At 39.4% G+C, this 23,604-nt stretch overlaps 1 protein-coding gene across 30 annotated transcripts in view; it reads right to left on the bottom strand.

Moving 5' to 3' along the window:
* LOC104610839 (uncharacterized) overlaps nucleotides 1-20,323 on the bottom strand; it is a 55,887-nt gene extending 35,564 nt beyond the window's left edge. For 22 of the 30 annotated variants that reach the window (XM_088902598.1, XM_088902594.1, XM_088902593.1 and 19 more), the window contains exons 1-2: nucleotides 17,009-20,322; nucleotides 16,853-16,925 (exon numbers count right to left, since the gene is read on the bottom strand). In XM_088902598.1, coding sequence (XP_088758724.1) covers nucleotides 17,011-20,022 — 3,012 coding nt within the window. In that variant the 5' untranslated portion in view covers nucleotides 20,023-20,322 and the 3' untranslated portion in view covers nucleotides 16,853-16,925; nucleotides 17,009-17,010. Of the gene's footprint in view, nucleotides 1-16,242; nucleotides 16,266-16,852; nucleotides 16,926-17,008 lie in introns of those variants that run through there. The other 8 variants (XM_088902600.1, XM_088902597.1, XM_088902596.1 and 5 more) reach the window with 4 other exon arrangements.
* Nucleotides 20,324-23,604: the final 3,281 nt, after the last annotated feature.

Raw genomic sequence — 23,604 nt, forward strand, 5'->3', positions numbered from 1 at the left:
TGTTTCCTCTAGGAGGTCAAGAACATACTTCCGCTGACATATGTAGATTCCCTCTCTTGACCTAGCAACTTCAATCCCAAGAAAATATCTCAAATGACCCAAGTCTTTGATCTCAAATTCAGAAGCTAGAAACTCCTTCAGTCTTTTTATCTCTTCCAAGTCATTCCCGGTAATTACCATATCATCCACATAAACAATGAGTGCAGTAAGTTTGCTATCCTGTCTCCTTATGAACAAGGTATGGTCTGCACCACTCTAAGTGTACCCCACTTTCTTCATGGCCCCACAGAGCCTCTCAAACCATGCACGGGGAGATTGCTTCAACCCATATAATGCTTTCCTCAGTTTGCACACCTTTCTACTAAAGTCATAGCCTGGTGGAGGTTCCATAAATACCTCTTCATGAAGGTCACCATTTAAGAAGGCATTCTTCACATCCAGCTGATGAAGTTCCCATGAAAAATTTGCTGCTAGTGACAATAGAACCCGAATTGTGTTGAGCTTTGCTACCGGGGCAAAGGTTTCTTTTTAGTCAATCCCTTCTTTCTGAGTAAACCCCTTTGCCACAAGTCTGGCCTTGTACCTTTCAATGGACCCGTCCTCCCTGTGCTTTACAGTAAACACCCACTTGCACCCAACAGTGGTCTTCCCCTCTGGCAGATCCACTAATTCCCAAGTTTTTGCTTTCATTAGGGCTTTCATCTCTTCATTCATAGCTTCTTTCCACCTTGAATCAGACACGGCCTCTGAGTACCTAGAAAGAATACGCACAGAGGAAAGAGCAGACACAAAGGAGTGATAGGCAGGAGATAAATGTGAGTAAGAAACAAAATCAGCAATGGGGTGCCGGGTGGTGCAAGAGCGGATAGGCTTACGGAGAGCAATAAGAAGATCCAAATCAGAAGTATGAGAGTTGAAATTACCTTGGATTGTAGAGACAGATTGATCCGAGTCCAACTGGTTGCTGTCATGAGGTTGAGGACCCCTTTTTCTTCTGTTGTATGTAAGTATCTCTTTTTGTTGCCTACTGAAGCCTTCAAGAACATCTGCAGCATCAGGAGAGGTAATCGGCACAACGGGAGCCTCACTGGGTTGACCCAGAATGTCACAACAAGGAGTAGGAGGAGAGGATGGAAGACCCGAGGCAGATAGGGGAACAAAAAATGAGGGAGAATGAGAATCCTCTTCCATCCCACTAGTCTCCCCCTGAAGAGGATTCTGAGAAGACTGAAAATAGGGTTGAGACTCAAAGAACACCACATCTCTGGTGGCATACTTTCTCTTGGAGAAAGGGTCATAACACTTGTAACCCTTTTGTGTAGGAGAGTACCCCAAGAATATTCCCTTTGTAGCCTTAGGATCTAGCTTAGTCTTCTTTGGATCCTTCACATGTATGAAACATATACAGCCAAAGACCCGAGGAGGAAGGGGAAAGTCTGGAAGAGTGGGGCACAAAACAGAGAAAGGGGTTTTCATACCCAACACCTTAGATGGCATCCGGTTTATTAGATATGATGCAGAAAGTACAGCTTGAGACCAGTATTGCTTGGGGACTTTGTGTTGGAATAGTAAGGCTCGAGCTGTCTCCAATAGATGTCTATTCTTGCGCTCAGCAACTCCATTCTGCTGAGGAGTATAAGCACAGGATGACTGATGTAGTATGCCAGCATCTTCCAGGAATAAGTTCAAGGATTTTTCAAAGTATTCAGCAGCATTGTCTGACCTGAATTGCCTAACCTTCTTATTAAACTGTGTTTCAATCATCTTGCAAAATGCCATGGTTATCCGTGGTACTTCATCCCGTCCTTTTAACAGGTAGATCCATGTACAACGAGAGTAGTGGTCAATAAAACTGATAAAGTACCGGAAGCCATCAAAGGAAACAATGGGTGAAGGGCCCCAGACATCAAAATGAACCAAATCAAAAGGAGCACAAATTTCATTGCTGGAAATTGGATACACAGCTCTACATTGTTTTGACATTTGACATACTTCACAGGTTAGACTCTGACTTGGAATGCCCTAAACAATTCGTGAAACAACATTTCTAATGAGGAGAAAGACACATGACCTAGCCTAGCATGCCAAAGATGCAGCTTAGCTATTGACTCCACACTTTCCGGATTACTAGCAGCAGATGCTTGTAAGGCTGAGCTGATGTCTGCATCAAGGTAGTAGAGGCCTCCACACTCATGACCGCACCCAATCGTTCTCCTTGTCAATCTGTCCTGGAAGACACAATGAGTAGGAAAAAAGGTTATACTACAGTTCAAATTTTTGGTAAGTTTTGAAACAGACAAGAGATTTGAGGTAAGACTGGGAACATGTAAAACTGATTTAAGAGAGAGGTCATTGCTTAGGTCAACAATTCCCTTTCCAGAGATAGTGGAGAAAGACCCGTCAGCAACTCTCATCTTATCCTGACCAGACAACAAATGATATGAAGAGAATAGGGAAGACATATGTGTCATATGGTCAGTAGCACCGGAATCAATAACCCAAGAAGTAGAGTCAATAGAGCCAGTGGCACTGAAGGCAGAGGCTGTACCTGATCTAGCAAGAGATGTAGAAGCAAAAGAATTATTTCTTAGACGGGCTAATGCCCTACTAAGGATCTCAACCTCACTAGCAGTGAAGCCCAATGTACCAGTTCCAGAGGAATCAACAACCTGTCCCATAGGAGAAGAAGACACTGTTGGTGTATTTTGTGAGTTGTCATCATTGTTGCTGGCGACAAAATTCCCACTTGCCGCAGGCCTGTTATCTCTAGAAGAAACATCTCTGGGTATTGAAGACATCTTGACTGCAGCCACTGTGTAGGTGACACTGATTAAGACTAGCCGAAGCAGTTCTGAAGGTTCTGAACCAGTTCTGGAGCAGATCTGATTAGCTAAAGTGATCACAGCAGGTTCTGACAGCGCTCGACACAGTTTCAGACTTGCCGAGACTGTCACAGTTCTGAAACAGTTCAATTACAACAGCAAGCAAGGAGTTCTGGGCTGGTAACCGACCTGAAGCTAAGGGTTCTCAACTATTGTGCTATGCAGACTCCACTTGAACTTCAAGTACTGCAACTGTAAAGAGAGTGCCCTTCCTTGCGGCCAATACTAGGACTGCTGACATCAGTCCTCAACTAGGGTTCACAGTGCTGAACAATCTGGAGCTGGCAGCTCCCTAGGTAATCTCATAGCAGTGGTGAGGGGTTTCGAACTGATAACCACCCTGAACTTGGAGCTGTTTGCCACATTGCTATGCTGGTAGAAGTGTTCACAGTGCTGGTAGAACACTAGATAGACTTCACTTGGGCTGAACCAAAAACTGCAACAGTTCGGATACAGAAGCGAGTGAACAGTTCGAGGCTGCAACAGTAGCAAGTGAACGGTGGCTCTGTAGAATAAGCTAAGTCTGTGCGAGTCTTGCTGGAGCACTGAAGCTGCAACTGTAGAAGTAGCTAAGCCCCTTTCGGCTAGTGCTAGGACTGCTGAAATCAGTCCTCAACTAGGTCTGTCCTACACAGACCTCTCTTAGTAGCCAAATAGCTACTATTTGCTGGAAATAACCTAGTAGGACATCTACTTCTGGGTCTTACTTCCCTTGAGTCCTACAACCAAGAGAAACCCTAGGTTCAAACTTGCTTTACTCTCTTACACCCCTAGGTCTTCACTACAGCAACCCAGAAAAGGAAGAGAGAAGATGAAAAGACAGCAAGAGAAGAGAGTGTGTGCCGGCTGAAACCAGGAAGAAGCTAATGCTCTGATACCATGAAAGCTAAATTACTGTAGCCGAAGTAACAGAAAAGAGAAGAAGAAGAAGAAGAAGAGATGCAGGAATGTCGAACTCACCTGCTCAGTCGACAGTACTATTATTTATATTATGGTGTAGTACAATGATACAGGAAGTTACTAGAATGCCCCTGATTAGTGATGGGACACCCAGACAACTTAAAACATTAAACATTAGGCCCATTAACAAAGGCCCAGTACAGGACAACTTAAACTTAAGTATAGGCTAATAAGAACTCTTATCAGCCGAATACTCATACATACAAAGACTTCAATCCAACAGCTGTATCCATTATCTGTTCGGCTGTAGAGAGGCTATCATCTGATGTTCGTAGAGAAAGTTCTGGTTTACAGAGAGGCTATCATCTGATGTTCAAAAAGGTACTGTTCATCTACTGTTCGGGTGCCTTGGTATTCAACTGAAGTTTTTCTTGTATTTCTTTGCACCCTTTGATGGACTGTTGATGCCCTAAGATTCGACTATGGTGTTTCTTTTTTTTGTGTTACTATTGTTCGGCTACCCTGTTGATAGACTGAAGTAGCCCTTTTTTTCTTTGATCTCATTGACTGTTCGGCTGCCCTGAAGTTGGTATTGTACCAGGTCTGCCGATTAGGTGTGTGGTGAACTTCACTTTGTATCTTCCATTCTGTTGAGGGGTCATATGATCTCTGTGAAACTGTAGGTCATACAGACCTGGTTATGTACTGCAACTGCAGTGTTTGTCTTTTGGATTCCTACAAAATTGTAGGTCATACAGACCTGTTCAAGTGCTGCAACAGCAGTGTGGCTCCCTGTGAAACCGTAGGTCAGAAGGACCTGTTTGTATGCTGCAATAGCAAGTGCTTTTCTTTTGTGGACTGAAGGTCATAAGGACCTGCTTCTGTAACAGCTCTGTGAGGCAGTGTTCCTTCTTTGGGTGCTGTGTTTTTTCTTAAACCCGAAATCATGAGTAGTGAAGATTCATCCACATCTGGTGTTTCCTCAATGCTTAATGGAATGAGTGGGGGTGGTGACCTATCCTTTTCTATGGTTGTTGTCCCTCTTAATGGTTTAAATTACCTAGAGTGGTCAAGAGGGACCAAGTTATACATCACTGCAAAGGGGAAGATAGGCTATATTAATGGGAGAATCAAAGAACCACCCTCTGGGAATGCTGAATATGATAGATGGAATCAGGAGAACAGTATGGTTATGTCTTGGCTCTTGGTCTCCATGCAACCTCAAATAAGGAAGAATTGCATGTGGGCTGAAACCACAAGTGAGATCTGGGAACAAACAAAATCTACATATCCAAAACTGCGACACTATGCCAAGATCTATCAACTGCAAGCAGCATCATCTACTTGTAGACAGGGGGAGAGAAGTTTATCAATATATTACTCTGACTTGACTTCTGTCTGGAAGGAGTTGGACCATTACCAGAATGTGGATTGGAAGTGTGATGAGGATGCCAAGATGTACAAGAAACTTGTCTCCCAGCAAAGAGTGTTTGCCTTCTTACATGGTCTGAATCCTATGTATGAATCTATCAGAGTACAGATTCTCAGTTCTAAGGATCTTCCATCAGTTCAGGAAGTCTATGCTCTTGTACAATCTGAAGAGAGCAAAAGGAATTTGATGAACAGCCCTGGTGGGGATGCAGTTGTGTTGGCAGCAAAAAGGGGGAGTCTCTACTAGTGTGGGATCTTCTTCCAGGAAAGGAGATCTCCAGAAAAAACAAAAGATAAGGACAAATTGTGGTGCACTCATTGCCAGAAACCCCGACACACCAAAGATACCTGTTGGGATCTTCATGGGAAACCAAAATGGGCTCAAGATCTTACTAAGAAGCAAGGTTCAGATGTGAATAAAAGGTCCGGACAGCAAGGTACAAAGAAATACCACATGGTCAACATGATTACTCGGGAGAATCAGCCCCCCATTCCTACTGTGACTCAGACACATCTCTCTGGATCTGACCCGAAGGAGGATATTATGAATTCCTTCTGTGACCATTTAGAGCTCTATGGTAGAGCAATTCGTCAGATGGATGCTCCTCCCTCAACCTCATTTGCATCTACGTCAGGTAACCCTGCCACAACTTTCCATGTTGCTTCTCACACCCTTGACTCTCCATGGATCATTGATTCTGGAGCGTCAAAACACATGACTGCTACGTCCTCTTACTTTCAAACCTATCACCTTCTTTCTGGAAGAGACAAGGTGGGACTAGCCGATGGATCATACACTTCCATAACTGGTCAAGGAACCCTCTCTCTTCCTCTTGGTCTTACCCTTCCTGATGTCCTTCATGTTCCAAAATTTCCCATTAATTTGTTCTCTGTTAGTAGTGTTACTAATTCCTTAAACTGCTCCGTGACCTTTTTCCCTTCTCATTGTGTGATTCAGGATCTGGCCTCGGGGAGGACGATTGGTAGGGGACGTATGGTTGATGGACTTTACATGCTGGAGAATAAGGCTGGTCTTCATGTTACAGAGTCTGAGTCAATCCTGTAAGAGTAAAGTTTATTTATGGCATTGTCGTCTTGGTCATTTGTCTTTTGAGTCTTTGAAAGTTGTATTTCCAGAACTGTGTAAGTCAATGTCTGTTTCCGATTTCTCTTGTCAAACGTGTCAGTTAAGTAAACAATGTAGAACTCATTTTCTTCAGAAAAATAGTAAATCTGAATTTCCTTTTCACATTGTTCATTCTGATGTATGGGGCCCTGTTACTTTACCATCTGAGAGTGGCTACAAGTATTTCATTACCCTCATTGATGATTATTCTAGATATACTTGGGTATATCCGATGTGAACCAGGGAGGAAGTACCAAAAATTATCCAAGATTTTCAGTGGATGGTCTTCACTCAATTTCAGACTGAAATCCAAATTTTTCAGTTAGACAATGCAAAAGAGTTTTTTCATAGTGATCTCACGGAGTTCTTTGCTTCGCGTGGTTCACTTCACCGTAGCTCTTGTGCCCGCACACCACAACAAAATGGTGTGGCTGAACGGAAGAACCAACATCTCTTTGAAGTGGCTCAGAGTTTACTACTTCATATGAATGTCCCCAAACGTTTTTGGCTTGAGGTTGTTCTTTGTTCTACCTACCTCATTAACCGTATGCCCTCTCGTTGGTTAGAGTACAAAGCCCCACATCAGCTTCTCTTTCCTAAAGTCCCCCTTCTTTCTATTCCTCCTCGTGTATTTGGTTGTTAGTGCTTTGTCCAAAATCTGTCTCCCACCCGTGGGAAATTGGATTCTCGTGCTATTCCTTGCATATTTCTTGGTTACTCCTTCACCCAAAAGGGGTACTATTGTTTTGATCCTATTTCTCGGAAATTCTATGTCTCCATGGATGTTTCTTTCTTTGAAGATGAGCCTTTTTTTCCTGTTTCTCCTCAAGGGGAGTGTAGGCATGAGGAGAAACTGGTTCAACTCCCTTCTCTTCCTGATCCTCCGCCTTTTCGTGTCTTTTCTCGTCGTCGCAAAGGCCAACCAAATTCAAGAGCTGTGGAGAATCCAGAAGCTGTACCTCCAGTGCCACCAAACTCCTCGGGGGAGGATCATACCCACTCAGGTAACTTGGCTCCCAATGATGTTCCTGATTCTATTGAAATTGATTCCTCTACTGCAAATGACCTTGACCTTCCTATTACTCACAGGAAAGGTGTTAGATTGTGCACCACTAAACATCCCATCTCCAACTTTATTTCCTATGAGAACATTTCACCCTCATTTCGTGCTTTCCTTACCTCTATTGACAGTGTCCTTATCCCCAAGAATGTGGCAGAAGCTCTTTCAGTACCTGAATGGACAAATGCCATGAAGGAAGAAATTAATGCCCTTCATAAAAATGGCACGTGGGAACTTGTTGATCTTCCTAAGGGAAAGGATCCAGTTGGATGTAAATGGGTGTTCACTGTCAAGCATGGGGCTGATGGAACGGTGGAGAGGTATAAAGCTCGCTTAGTGGCAAAGGGGTTTACTCAAATGTATGGAGTTGATTATGCAGAAATTTTTGCCCCTGTTGCCAAGATGAACTCCATTAGAGTTCTTTTCTCTCTTGCTGCTAATCTGGATTGGGATCTACATCAGCTTGACATCAAGAAAGCATTCTTGAATGGTGACCTTGAAGAGGAAGTTTATATGATTCAACCCCCTGGTTTTCTAGTTCAAGGCAATGAACAGAAGGTGTGCAAGTTGAAGAAGTCTTTATACGGGCTGAAACAATCACCAAGAGCTTGGTTCAGTAGATTCCATGCTGCGGTTCAACAGAAAGGATACAAGCAATGTCAATCAGATCACACATTGTTTGTGAAAAGAGAAGAAGGTAAAATGGCTGCCTTAATAGTATATGTGGATGACATGATTGTTACTGGTGACTGGAAGGATGAAATTCAGAGGTTGAAGGGTTTCCTTGCCACTCAATTTGAAGTGAAGGATCTACGACCTGCCAGATACTTCCTTGGAATTGAAGTTGCCCGATCAAAAAGGGGTATCTTCATTTCTCAAAGGAAATATGTCCTAGATTTACTTCAGGATACTGGAAAGATGGGGGTGAAGCCAGTTGACTCTCCCATTGACCCCAACCATAAATTAGGTGACATCCAAGGTGAACCTCTCACAGATGTGAAACAGTTTCAGAGGCTTATAGGGAGATTGCTATATCTTTCTATGACTCGTCCAGACATTGCATATGTTGTTGGTGTCCTCAGTCAGTTCATGCATGCACCTAGGTCCACTCATCTTGAAGCAACAGAGAGAATTCTCTGATATCTAAAGAAGTTTCCTGGTGCTGGCTTGTTATTTCAAAGGCACGGGCATTTGAAAGTTGAAGTTTATACAGATGCAGATTGGGCTGGATCTCAAAGTGACAGAAAGTCTACTAGTGGCTACTGCACCTTTATAGGAAGGAACCTTGTTACATGAAGGAGTAAAAAGCAAAACGTGGTGGCTAGATCCAGTGCTGAAGCTGAATATCGTGCAATGGCCCACGGAGTAGCTGAAGGTATGTGGATAAAGAATCTATTGAGTGAGTTGGGTTTCCCAGTGGACAAACCTATGACTCTATTCTATGATAACAAAGCAGCTATAAGCATTGTTGCTAACCCAGTGCTACATAATAGAACAAAACACATCGAAGTTGACAAGCATTTTATCAGAGAGAAGGTCATCACAGGCGAAGCATGTACTCCCTATGTCAACTCTGAGAACCAACTTGCAGACATCTTTACAAAAGGGCTAAACCATTCCAGACATCATGATCTCTGTGACAAGTTGGGCATGATTGATATCTATGCTCCAACTTGAGGGGGAGTGTTGGCAGATGTTGTTGTACACAAGTTTAGTACCGCTGGGGTACTTTTCTAATTTCTTCATACTTTATGTTGTACGACTAGACTAGTATAAATAATAACTACTGCACACGCCTGCAGTATTCTTTTGGGGCTTTCAGTCCTCTCGCCTCTCCTCTCTTCTCTTCCTCTCTTCCTCCTCTCTTCTCTTGCTCAACAGGTGTTATTATTTTAATTTTTGGGCTTGAACCTGTCCAACTTGCTACATATGCTAATCAGAGCCTTATATCTCACCAATTTCTTCATGATATGAGCTTAAATGCCAAATCTTAGGCTCAATCCTGAACCTAGCAATTCTTCATGATATGAGCTTAAATGCTGAATCTTAGGCTCAATCCTGAGTTTTCTACTACTATTTACAGCAGGTTAAAAAGGAAAGGAGGTGTTAAAAGTGTTGGCTTAGATGGATATCCAAAGCAAAAGATGTAGGGTAGGCTAGGTGAGTTTGAGCTGCAAGTAGGCTGTTATTTGCAACAGGAAACGAAATCAACTTGGTTAGATTTCAGGGGTGAGTTCAACTTTTGTTCCTAGCAGCAAACTAAGGGTAAATAAGTGTGACTTTGGGTTGGGGTGCTCTGTTATTTGTAGTAGCAGAATATGGGTAAAACGGGGGTGATTCAGGGCTATCAACTACTGTTATTTATAGTAGTGAGAGTGAAATAAATTGGGTTCAAAGCTATTCTTTGTTGGGACTTGTTCAGCAAAATGATCCACAATTAAAAAATCTGACATCATGCTCTATGGTTGACAAAAATGAAGCAAAGAGAAACCGAACTTGACTATATAAGATGAATTAACACATCAGTAGACTCTAGTATATTCGTATATAAATTGCAAAGATTTATTAATTAATCACTTAAAAAAATACATACACATATTGCAACTACCTATGTTTACGACTCTCAATGTATATTTGTGCATGTGAAGGTCATACCCCATTGCTTGGGTCTAATATCGTAGTGAAATCAATTAAATAATAGACTTGTAAAATTTTCCATAAAATTGCTATAGTTAAAAAAAAAAAGAGGGACAAAAGAAACATTAATGCACATATCACCTTCTCCTCAATGAACATAGGAAAAGATTTTGTTCCTATGCAATGAGGCTCATCTAGTTTTGCCTGATTTTCCTTGTTTATCTTGCTAATTCTCTTTAGGAGGGAGAATTACCCTAATAAGAGCTACCTTGGCTAACTTACCTACCTATTTTTTGTCTGTGTTTAGGATACCAATTAGGGAAGCTAGGAAACTGGAGAAGTTGATGAGAGATTTCTTATGGGAGCCGGGACAAGAAAAAAAGTATCACTTGGTTAATTGGGAAATTGTGTGCAGAAGTAAAGAAGAGAGGGGTTTGGGACTTGGGAGGGTAACTAGAAAAAATCAAGCTCTATTAGGGAAATGGTTGTGGCGATGGCCATTGGAAAGAGAAAGATTGTGGCATGAGGTGGTGGGAATCATTCATGGGAGGTCAGAGAATGGATGGGATGCTGGTGTATCAAGGCAAGCTAACCTAACAGCACCTTGGAAGGCCATTCACAACACCCTTCCTCAATTCCTCAATTTTATCAAGTATGAAGTTTGTTCTGGCAACATTGTTCATTTTTTGGAGGATATTTGGGTAGGAGACACACCTTTAAAGGATCTATTCCCTTCTCTATTTTTTGTTTCTTTGTATAAAAAAGAGGTGGTCTCAAAATTTGTCTCACCTTTGGGAACACCCTTAGATCCTACTTGGGATTTTGGGTTTCGTAGGACTTAGAGATGATGAAATTGAATCTCTTTCTGTCTTGCTTGGTTGTCTTAATCAGGTTTGTTTGGATCTCTCCAAGCCAGATAAGAGGGTATGGACTCCTAGACCCAATGGAACCTTCACTTGTGCTTCTTTCTTCAAGTCCATCTCTCAACTTTCTACTCACCAACCCTTTCCGTCAAAAGAAATTTGGTGCAGACCAGTTCCCCAAAAAATTATGACGTTTTGTTGGGAAGTATTCCATGGGAAAGTAAACACTCTAGAAAACCTACAAAAGAGAAGACCTTTTCTCTATATTTCTCCTAATTGGTGTATCCTCTGTAGAGCTCACGGTGAGGATTGTTACCACCTATTAATATCTTGTCTCTTTTCTGCAGACCTTTGGGCTTGGCTACTTTCGTTGTTTGGGAGTAGTTGGAATCTACCAGCAGAAGTTCACATGCTCTTCAACCATTCTACCTTTTATTGGCCTACAAAAATAGAGAGAATTATGTGGAGATGTGCTCGTGCTGCCTTGATTTGGACTCTTTGGGAAGAAAGGAATGTTAGAAATTTTCAAGAAAAGGAAAGGAGCAGTTAGGAATTGAAAGACTATGTGTTAAATAGGGCAATACCTTGGCTGAAGACCTTGGAAATCTTTCATAAATTCTCCTTTAATGACTTTTGGAGAAATTGGTCAGCAGTAATGAGGTGTTCATCCCTAAAGGACAAATCAATTACAAGCTGGTCTCCTCCATCCAAAGGCTCACTGAAGTTGAATTTTGATGGAAGTAGCATGAGTAATCCAGGATTATCAAGAATGGGGGGTGCTTTGAGAAATGAGAAGGGAGAGATTTTGTTGCTCTACTCAGGTCCCTTGGGAATTGGGGATTCCACTAGGGCAGAACTTCTAGCTGCTGTACAAGGGGTGCAATTTGCAAACCAGCTGGGGGTACAACACCTAACAATCAAGGGGGATTCCAAAGTGGTGGTGGGTTGGTTGAAAAATCCTGAAGAGGCTATGTGGCGTTACAAGAATGAAATTAAGAAATTTAGTTGGTTGACAAGGAATATGTTGGTCACTGTACAGTGGGTGGGGAGATCAGCAAATACTTTGTCAGATGTGTTAGCTAAGCAAGGGGTAAATAGGGAAGAATTGTTTTGGGCTCAGTTGTGATTCTTGCTTTTCTTTCCTAGTTTACTTGTAAGATTCAAGGAGGGGCTGCAGCTCGCGCCTCTCCTTGGGATGTTGTCTGAACTCACTCTAAATCTGCTTCTGAATTAATAAATTTATTATCATTCATCAAAAAAAGGTAACAAGTAAAATTATACAATAAAATCTAGTCTATACCTTTCCTTTGTCAGAGTTCTAGTAGTCAACTAAACGACCCCATTGATCTTTATCTACACGGGAATCTAGAATGTTTGCTTTTATCTCATCAACGTAAGTGTCGGAATTATAACCTCTAGACTTAATCTCACTCTTTCACTACCTCCACTTTAGTAGACATCTCAGAATCTATTAGCTTCTTAGTTTTCTCAGTGCAAAATGGTAGAAATTCAAATTTAGACTATATTTAAAAGTGTAATATTAGAATTTCATTGTATAAAAGGCAGTGACATGTAAATAGGATTCAAATCAAACTTACATAAACAATGTTAAAAAAGGGACTCCAGAATTTCATTCTATAAATCCAAAGTGCCTTTTTGTTGTTTGAGGGTCTAAGCAAGCCATAATGTGACAAGTAACAAGACAACATGCAAAGGAATTGAGATGGGAATGCCATTATGAGGTATGTAATTGGCTACTAGTATTCAATGTGTCATTTTAGACATTGAAGTGGGTACTGTTCTAGCCTTGTATAAAGCTAGAAAAAATGGCAGTTGTAGGTCAGCAGCATGAATTAGAAAATACTTGAAAAATAAAGAGTCCAAATCATAGGAATTCTTAAGTTTAAAAATATTTTGGTATGATCTAGGAATTGTTATGTTTCTTTGATCACCCCTGTAGATTTCTTTTTCTTACTAGGATAGAATCAGTTGGCATATGATTTTTAGGATGATACTTAGCGTTGTCTCTCCAATTTTGCACATGAAATGGGTGTATGAGAAATTGCTGTAAGCTGTTTAGCAGATTCAATAAGTGATGGAAGTCAAGAATTAGTGTAGGCAGATACTATTGCTAGACTACAAAGAATGGTAAGATAGAATTCCATAAATCAAGCCTGCACAATTAAGGTTTGATCAAGTTGCCAAGTGATACAACTCATTTTAATTTTTAAATATGTAATAGGGGAGATACATGGCACTTGACTTGATGTATTGATATTCATCTGGTTATAGATGCAGTACTCTACAAGAAGGAAAAAGTAATTGGCTTGTCAACCCTATGACTTCAATAAAAAAAAAAAAAAAAACAATTTTGAATCAAATTGTTTATTTATGATACATATAAATTGTGAGATCTCTTGTTCCCTTCCTTACAACATCTTCTAAAATTGGCAGCACTCATCTTCCTCTGGCTACTGTCATTTAAGAATTACATATCAGTTTTTTTATTTGTTTTACTTTTCACTGTTTCTTGGAAAAGAATGCAATATAACCCATTATCATATTTATGTATCATAAGATATAAAAAAAATAACAGTTAGGGATGATAATTGATTGTATTAGTCAAGAGGGGCAGGCTAGGTATGGCTTCTCTAATTGCGCTGAATAAAGGTCCAGGTTAAAGAAAATGAACTCAATCTCAGGTTGGCTCCAGTTGGTAACAATCCTCCCATCAATGTACCCTTCATGTGGTGGATTAAGGTTAGGCTTAAAGGGTTGGGTTGACACCAACTCCCCAACTACAAAGTTGGGAAGACATGTTTTCAAATAAAGGATGCTCAAACCTTATGGAGGCTTCTCCAAGATTTACCAAAATGGCATTTACTAGATGATTTTAAGCAACATTTGATGAATGAATGATTAGACATGCTCTTATCTAATCTTGAAAACCTCTCCACTTGTGCAGTATAAATAACAATGACAGATCTATTTTTCAAAATTTTCTCTCATATTATGGTAATAACGTACCCCAAGTCTAAGGGGTTAATTTTCCCTATACAGGCATGGCATCAAATACCCCTTTCTGGGAGCATGGGAAACATGGTTCTACACTTCTACAGATCTGGAAATGTCCAAGATATTCATCATATCAAGTTTCTCAATGAATGATCCAATTTCCACCAACTGATCCATGTCACCTTGTTCAATGGAATTCAAAACTCTTACAATCATAGAAAAAGTCCTCCAACAGATTTGGCACACCAGTTATGCATGAACAGTAACTTGGTCTCACAAATCATTTAATAAACTTTTGTCTCTACAGGTGTGCCTAGGAACACAACCCCATACTCTCCAAATCAAGCTGGAAGAGGGGTTTCCTATAACTACACTATTAATTGCAAGTTAGCATATTTAGAAAGTATCCACTTGCTATACATAAGACAGAATGTTGACCCTTTTTAATCAATAAATGAACATCAAAGAAAATTTGTATAACTGGTTTCCTCCCTTGGGGATGTGATGTTAGCCATGACTGAATCACTGATAAGGCTGGCCATACACTAGTTATCCTTCCTCTTGTAATTATCTCATCATTTTTAGTATTTATCTTTTATCCTTTTGCAACAAACTTATATTGTACATGATCTATATACAGACAAGTCAATACCAATGAAATACATAACTTCTCTCCAAGTTTACATGCGACTCCACAGACTTGTTATCAGAGATAAGACATGTCTTGACAATTGCAGTTGTGTGTTGTGAATTCAATCTTGAATTAAAGGCCTAAGATGAGGTCCAAAGGAGCAGCCAAAGTAGCTCTATGCACGCAGCCTGCATCCCAACCATTGTTTGACAGTCCATGGATACTTGAGATAACTTTATTCCACAGTTTCTCATTTTCTTTAGGGAATTTCCAAAGCTATTTACTCAACAAAGCCAAATTTTTCAACCTAACCTTTCCAATTCCCAATCCCCCTTCCTCCAACTTTACCACCTTATCCCAGCTAATCAAGTGATCTTTCTTTCCCTCTCTGGACTCCCAAAGGAAATCTCTCATAATCTTTTCAATCCTTTTCAGTTTTCACCACTACTTGGGGCATCCTAAAAACTGACATGAAGTAGACTGGGAGATTTACTAGAGTGGATTTCATCAATGTTATTCTCCCTCCCAATGAAATATAATGCCTTTTCCAGCTTGCTAGCCTTTTCTCAAACCTCTCCACTACTGGGGTCCAAAAAATAACTAATCTAGGATTGCCACCAAGGGGTAATCCTAAGTAACACAGGGGCCAATTACCTTTCTCACAACCCAACGAGTCTGCCATTTCTCTCAGATCATCATCCCCCAAGTTGATTCCAGCCAATAAACTTTTAGACCAATTGCTTTTCAAATTAGAGATCCTTCCAAAGAACTTCAATACCAGTTCCAAATTTTCTACCCCTTCTTTACCTTCCCCATCACAAAAAACCAGGAATATCATCTACAAATTGCAAATGGTAGACCAGAACTCTATTTCTTCCTATTACCCAGCCCTTAACTAGCTCTATAGAGTTAACCTTAGAGATTAGCTTACTTAAGACCTCAGCTATCAGAGTGAATAGAAAGGGAGAAAGTGGATCATTGTGTCTAAGACCTTGAAGCCCCTCAATGAAATCAAATGCCGACCCATTAACTATAATAGAGAAGTGGCTTGTTTGCAAGCAACCTCTGATCCATTTACACCATAAATCCCCAAAGCCACATTTCCTCATAATGTTGATCAAGAAATCCTAGTCCACTAAATCGTCAGCTTTCTCCAAATCCAACTCGATTGCTATTCCCTTCTTCTTCAACCTTTTTTTAGCCTCCACACATTCATTTGCAATTAAAATCTGATCAACTATCCATCTGTCCTGGATAAAAGCATCTTGGAACTGGGAAATGAAAGGGGGGAGGACCTTTTTAAGCCTCAGAGAAAGCACCTTGGCAATTATCTTATAGATACTAGTAACTAGGCTTATAGGTCTGAAGCCCCCAAGTTGGGTGGCATCTTTCTTCTTCCAAATCGAGGATAAGAAGGTTGAGTTCACCCCTGGGCTGATTACTCCCATACTGTGGAACTCCCTACAAATTTTAATCAGATCATTTTTAATTACCTCCCAACAATCTTGATAAAAGTACTTTTCATTTTTCACTGTTATCTATAGTTGTTCTGCAAACAGAGACATTCTGATTATCCACCATCTGGACAGATGCCTATATAAGTAATATAGAGGCTAATTCTAAATAGATTCAGAGCATACTCTTCTGGATTTTGAAGCAAGGCTACCCTTCAATCTTGCCTTATATCAATCAACCCTACATTACTTTCCTCATTGAGTTCCTATTATCATGAAAAAAAAAATTCAAGAAAAGAAAAGAGAGAGACCATATAATAGAATAAAATTATATTGTTTAATATAAGATTAGTAAAACATATGGCCATTGGTTCGATAAAATTTCTAACTAGTTAAACTCCAAAGATATGCTCAACTCGATTTTGCCTTTTGCTACAAATTGTAGGTAAGTCCTTAATCACAACTTACTTGCAATATATACATAGAGAGAAAGAGGTGACAGAATTGAAATTTTATACTTTACAAATACTAGCAAGTATCAGTTGCGATGTTTTAAAACTGAAGAGGTATCAAACGTAGAAGTTCATAGTTCACAGAACAGCACTACATAATGTGATCAGAACTACCTTAAAGAATTGATAAAAAATGAAAATAAGATTAAAAAATGAAAAGGCAATAAATTTATAAAATATGGATAAAATAAATAAAGAACCTAACAACATTCATACTTAATAAAAGTTTGGCATTTTCCTGATAAGTATAAAAGTTCGATATTTTGACCATTCAAAAATTAGATGATAAATTAGACATGGGACAAACAGGCTGATCTTGACCAAGTCAATGATTTTCTTACCAATTTAAAGCCTGCAGATTAACCTGAACCATAGAAATGGAGTTTGGTCATTCCAACAGTTCAACCATCTGATCTGCTCCAGATTTAAAAATGCATCAGTTCTAACCCAAATTCCAGAAAAGAAAATTTGCTTCATTTATGAAAAAGATAACTCACCTTCACTCAATGAATTTTTTTAATTTGTTATATAATTTACCCAAATCACCAGATGTTAGATGTCCCTTAATGGATGGTATTAATGATGAAATGTTCATTATATCACCTTCTTGCTCGTCCTCAGGTAAAAATGTTTTAGGAAGTGATTCCATAATTTCTTGATACTGAACTTTTGAAAGTAAGTCAACAATGATGGAGAGTGTACAGGTATCTGGTGGCACATTTCTCTCTGCCATTTTATGGAGAAACTTCATTGCACTGTGCATCTCATTCTTTAGACAAAAGCCATGGATAATTGTATTAAATGTCACTGTGTTAGGCAAGTAACCCTTTTCTTCCATTTGTGAGAATAACTCAGTTGCCTCTTGCAAAAACCCTCCCTTGCAGAGGCCATTGATCATTGTGTTAAATGTAACAACATCAGGTGCCATATCATTGAAGAGCGTTTTTGCAGCTTCAACTTGACCACTTTCCCACAGTCCATTTAGTAGTGTATTATAGGAACTAATTGTTGGTTTCAATCCCTTGTTATGCATTTCCTGAATGAACCTTAAGGCCTCATCTATTCTCTTAGTTTTGCAGTGGCCATTAATTAACATGTTGCAGGTGAGATCATCTGGTATAAGCCCGTCAGCCAGCATATAGTGAAATAATTTCAATGCATCATCCACTTGGCCTATTGAAGTATATCCACCAATCAATATTTCATATGATGTTCTATTGGGTTCCTCACCTCTATGAATCATCTGAACAAACAGTGCATGTGCTTCTCTAATCTTCCCTTCTTTACAAGATGCATCTATTAGTATGTTGAATGTCATGATATTAGGAGAAATTCTCCGCTCCATCATTTCGTAGAAACATCTGATCATTTCTTTCAACTGCCCTGAATTACAAAAGCCCTGGATTAAATGATTGTATGTGATCACATTTGGTGTAATTCCTCCATGGACCATCTCATCAAAAACCCTTGTGGCTTCTTCCAACATCCCTGAATTGTAAAGTCCATAAATTATAGAATTGTAAGTAACAACATTTGGAGATATCCCCTGTTCCACCATCTCAGTGAAGAGATTCTGTGCAGCCTCAACTTTCCTAAATTGGCATAGTCCACCAAGTAGTGTATTATAGGTATCAATTGTTGGCTTTAATCCCTTATAAGACATTTTCTCAAAGATCCTTATAGCCTCATCTATTTTACCACTCTTGAAATTCCCATTTATCAGTACAGTGTAGCTAATAGAATCATAAAGACCTTTAGCTTCCATCGAATCAAAAAGCTTTAGAGCATCATCCATTTGCCCTGCCAAACAATATCCGCTTAACAATGTATTATAAGTAATTATATCTGGCTGATTCCCTCTTTGGATCATCATATCTAAAAATCTCCGTGCATCTTTTGTTTTCCCATACTTGCAGAGAGCATTCATCAGTATGTTAAATATTACAATATCAGGTTGAATTCTTTGATCCATCATTTGACCAAACAATCTACTCGCTTCTTGCCACTGTCCCAAGTTACAGTATCCATGGATCACAGAACTGTAAGTAATGGCATTTGGTGAAATTCTTCTATCCACCATATCATTCATATACTCTGTGGCTTCCTTCAGCAAACCCAAATCACAAAGGCCGTTGATTATGCAATTATATGTGATCACATCTGGAGAAATTCCCTTGTCTTTCATCTCATTGAAAAGAGCCTGGGCAGCCTCAACTTTCCCTACTTGGCATAATCCATGCATAAGAGTAGTATAGTTAGCAGGACTAGGTTTCAATCCTTTGTGATGCATTTCCTCAAACAGATTCACAGCCTCATCCATCCTCCTACTTCTGCAATATCCATTTATCAATGCATTGTAGCTGAAAACATCCACCTCAAGACCCTTAGTCACCCTGAAATGAAAGAGCTTTTCTGCAACATCCACCTTACCTATCGAGCAATATCCTTCCATCAACGTATTATAAGAATCTATGTTGGGCTCTTCCCCTCTTCGGATAATCACAAATAATAGTCCATGTGCTTCTTTGACTTTCCTTTCTTTGCAGAGTGCACACATCAATATATTGTATGTAATCACATTGGGTGGAATTCCTCGATCCATCATTTCATAGAAAAATCTAATAGCTTCTTTCCATTGATTTGAAATGCAGAACCCGTGAATCAAAGAACTGTAAGTGGTAACGTCAGGGGAAATGTTCTTTTGGATCATTTCTTCGAGCAGTTTTAGCACCTCATCCATAGATCCCTCTTTGCAAAGACCGTCGATAACCATGTTGTATGCAACCACGTTAGGCCTGCAACCCCGTTTCTCCATTTCCCTGAGCAGGCTAAAAGCTGCTGAAGTCTTTCCTGCTCTGCAAAGCCCATTAATTAGAAAGCCATACGTTATCACGTCAGGTGGATAACCCAACTTGACCATCACCTCAAGCAGATTAGTTGCCTCAGCAATCCTATCCTCCATGCAGAGACCCTTCATCAAAGAAGTGAAAATTAAAGTGTCTGGATAATAAGCCCGTTTTAATATACTGCCCAAAACAGAAAAACCAAAACCCACCCAATTCAGATAGCAATAGCAGTGAAGCAGAATCGTCAGCATATGTCTATCGGGTGAGATTCCAATAGCACCCATCCTTTTATATAGGGAAATCACAGTTTTGTAGTGCTTGCTTCTGTAAATTGCCCGTAACAGAAGACTAAACGAATAAACTGAAGGAGTTGGCTTCAAATCAATCATTCGATTGAAGAAGCTTAATGCATCGTCAGAACTCATTTTTCTTGTTCGGTATAAATCCGCAACCATAATTTCCAACTGGGACTGGGTACCCTCGTGGGGAATATCAGAGTTGGAAGAACATTCCACAGTTTTAGAGTCTGGTAGATGGAGCCCAGACGTGTAATTAGAGAAAGAAGAAAGAGAACGACAACAGAGACAGAGAGTACCCGTATGAGCAGAAGCTTGCCTACAACATAACGAAGAAGAGAAGGAAGAAAATGCAGTTCTCGGCACCATTTGAGCTGCACTCTAAGATGGGTTTCCTGGAATCCGGTTTCTGAAATTGAAGAAAGCTGGGTCTTCTGTACAGAAATGGATCCCTCCGAGAATGGCCTATGATTGCGGCTTTCCCCGTCCTCATGGAGACCTGTTTAAGCTTGGATTTCCACAGGCTGTTCTCACATCCCTCCCCACAGTACACTACTGGGAGATGTTCCCAGTACACGGCGAGAGTGTTGTGTGGGTATGTTAGTGGGAACAGTTAGTGGGTAGGAGATTGGGAGTTGAGCAGATGTAAGTTTCTGCTTTAGTTGTCTCTTGTGTGAGTGTGAGAAGAAATTCTCGACCCAGATATCGAGGAAGTGAAGTGAAATTCACTTTTTCACCGCTTTAACTTTATAGCTACAGTTTTATCTCACCTTTTCTCATGGTCCGATTGGTTGGTTGTGGGAAAAGATGGAATGGGATGGGATGGAATCAGAAGAGAAATTTTATTTTCTCAATCCTGTTATTTTGTATTTGGTTGCTAAGAATAATTATTCTATCAAATTTGCTTTTTCTAATGTTTGGTTTATGAGAAAATTTTATAGGATAGTTGGATTCATTCCACTTTGACAAATCCATGCAATCAATGAAGGTCAACAAACCCCACCCAAACATCTTATATGACTTTTCTTCCTTTCCATCTCCTTCCTCCTTGGAGGTTGAAGGGCAACCTTGATTGCAGTGTCAAAAACAACTCTCATATTCTGTTGAATTTTAGAGCTGCACTCAATATAAGTTGTTTCACCAATTTGTTCCCTCAACTCTTCTCCTTGAACAGATGTTATTGCACCAAAGCCAATATGATCAGCCAGATACCCTTTGTCATCATAAAGAATGGATACAATAGATTGTATGGCCCCATATACAATGAAATGTTCGAGGACCCCCTAAAGTTGGCCTGTCAACGATACACGAAAACTCGTAGCTCGATCTAATAATCTCGGATTTCGATGGGATGGATGTCATATCTGATTAGATTCCGATGGTTGAAGTAGAATCTGATTACAAATTGGATCGAACTCGGATGCACCTCCATTCGATCCAATAAAAATCCAAATCCGATATATATATTAATATTAATATTAATATATTTTATATATTTATGTATTATATATTTATATATTTATATATTTTTATACATTACTATAATAAATAAAATCTCTTAGGGGTAAAGGAGGAAATCCAAAGCAAACAAGAACAGCAAGAGTGAATTGGTTCTCCCAGACAAAGAGCACACCAGCAGATTGAAGCAAGGTACCACCGTTGAATCTTTTCATTCTCTCAACTAAATGAAAACAGCAAGTTCCTTAATCCTATTACAAATTACAAATTGATCTTTAATTGATTACATATTACAGATCGATCTCCTATTCTTTTTTATCTTTTCATTTGTTCTGAATAATTACTTTTGTTTCAAGTAAATAATTGTTTTATTTCAAAACTTTTGAATAAAAATTTAAGGTTCTTGAAAAACAGCGCTTTTATTTGGCTAAACATTTATATTGGTGTGGAGAAATCAATCAGAGTTGGATTGAAATCCGAAAAAAAAAAAATCGATCGATTTCAAACTCAGATGCTCTTCACATAATCCGACTAGAATTTAAAATCGAAGTCGGATGCAGCTAATATCTTGTTGAATCAAACATGGATTTAGATTAATCTGATCCGAGTCTGATCCGACTATAGACCTACCCTGAAGGTACAATAAGCTCCTTAAAGGAAAAGAGAGAGAATTTACCCTATTACCTTATCCACACTCCTAGCTACTATCTATCTTGGTTAAAGATGAATATCTAGAGGTGTCTCACGAGAAACTCCTATTAGAGCATACACCAAAGTGTTGTAATGAAAATGCCTATTATAAAAACCATAGAAGCTCGTGCCACACCACTGATAATTGCCATCAACTCAAAATTGTTGTTGATGGCTCTCACCCCATTTGAGAAGAGTTATTAATGTTGTTAGAAAAAAGCATTGTACTATGCCAAGGAAAATTGAAATACGACCATTATTGGGGCAAAGGTGACTAATTCAATACAAAAAAAAAAAAAAAAAAAAAACTCAAGATTGTTGTTGAGAAGTTGATTAATCAATGTCTTGTTGCATTCTTGGGGCCTCAAGAACCATCTTTTACCTAGAACAGTAATTGTCTCTTCAACATGCCATGAGTGCTTTTTTTGTCAACATTGGGTACCAACTTCAACTTCGAACCAGCTGCATGAATTTGAGGTTGGGGGTCAATGCCCTCCACCCTTTGTCCAATCATCAAGACTGCCTTTGTGTATATAGTTTGTTATCCTCTCTTTTCTTGCCATTCCAAGACATTTTGAACTATGTGCCGCTTGATCCTTTTCAAAGGGGTACAAGAGCATCCTGTCTCATGGGTTCAAATACTTCCATTAACAAAGTAGTATTTTTCCCCATTCCCTTTTCTCTTGCTTAAAATTCTTACTTATAAAACAATAGTTAGTCCAGTCAAGGCAAGTTGCCTGTAGAAAAAGGTAGAGTTTTTCCCTTCTCAAAATAACTACATTCGACTCATGACTCGTGGGAAAGCCCCAAAGGTATGCCTATGAAAAAAGTTCTTTGTTAGTTAAGACCCTATAGTTGATAATCCTTTTTTAGGAGATGTTTCCTTTCAACTTGCTAAACCATCCTTCACCCCTAACCCTTAATAAAGCAACCCTCATTGTCTAAATTGGGGTAACATTAAAACTGTTAGAGCATAGAAAACTCCCTACAAATATAATGCCTGAGACGACAAAGAACAAAGACACCATTTAACCTAGTGCTTTGTCGATGATCAAAGAAATGATTGAAGGCCATCCTTGGTCATCTCTATTTCCTTGGTGACCCTATGAATTTGCAAAAATCTCTTGTTAACCAATTGAGTTTATGCATTAGACTTTTTTCGTTGAAAAACTAGCCAAATCCATAGGATGCACCTCAAGGGCTATCAAAGGGATTAAAAAAAATCGACCAAAGAAGGAGAACAGGAAAAAGAAAAAAAAAATGGAAAGAGTGAAGAATGAGAGTGTTTAAGGGGAATTCTCTCATACCAAAGGAACCCTAGTTGTACCAAGAGTGAAGAAATGCTAAACCAAAATATATGCATTACTAAGCCTATACTTCTTCAATATGTGTCATGCAGTCGATTATGAAATAAATGGATGTCATCTTTGCCCGCTTGCTTGACCTTTGTGCATTCAATCCTGATTATATGAAGTAAGGTCCTCCAGTTAGCCTTTTGAGGCTTTATATCAACTTTTCTTTCCTCACAGTAAATACCTCTTAGCAAGCGGGTGTCAAAACTAGGTAAAGTGCAATTAGAGCAATCAATAAAGAGCTCTAGCAAAAAAAGGAAAGGAAAATGAAAAAAAAGGTAAAAGGAGAAAAGATAAAAGAAAAAAAAAAGTAGAAAGACCTTTTAGCAACTTTGTCAATAAGGGAATAACCAATGAAAGTTGGACAAATCTCAAGGAAGGCTAGTGCAATAGTTAATTGGCAAAAGGAGAATCAAGGATTAGTTACCAAGAAACTAAGGAAGCTAAGTGA

Source organism: Nelumbo nucifera, chromosome 4 (assembly GCF_055504915.1).
Source record: "Nelumbo nucifera cultivar China Antique chromosome 4, China Antique-T2T, whole genome shotgun sequence".
In the NCBI taxonomy this organism is placed as follows: domain Eukaryota; kingdom Viridiplantae; phylum Streptophyta; class Magnoliopsida; order Proteales; family Nelumbonaceae; genus Nelumbo; species Nelumbo nucifera.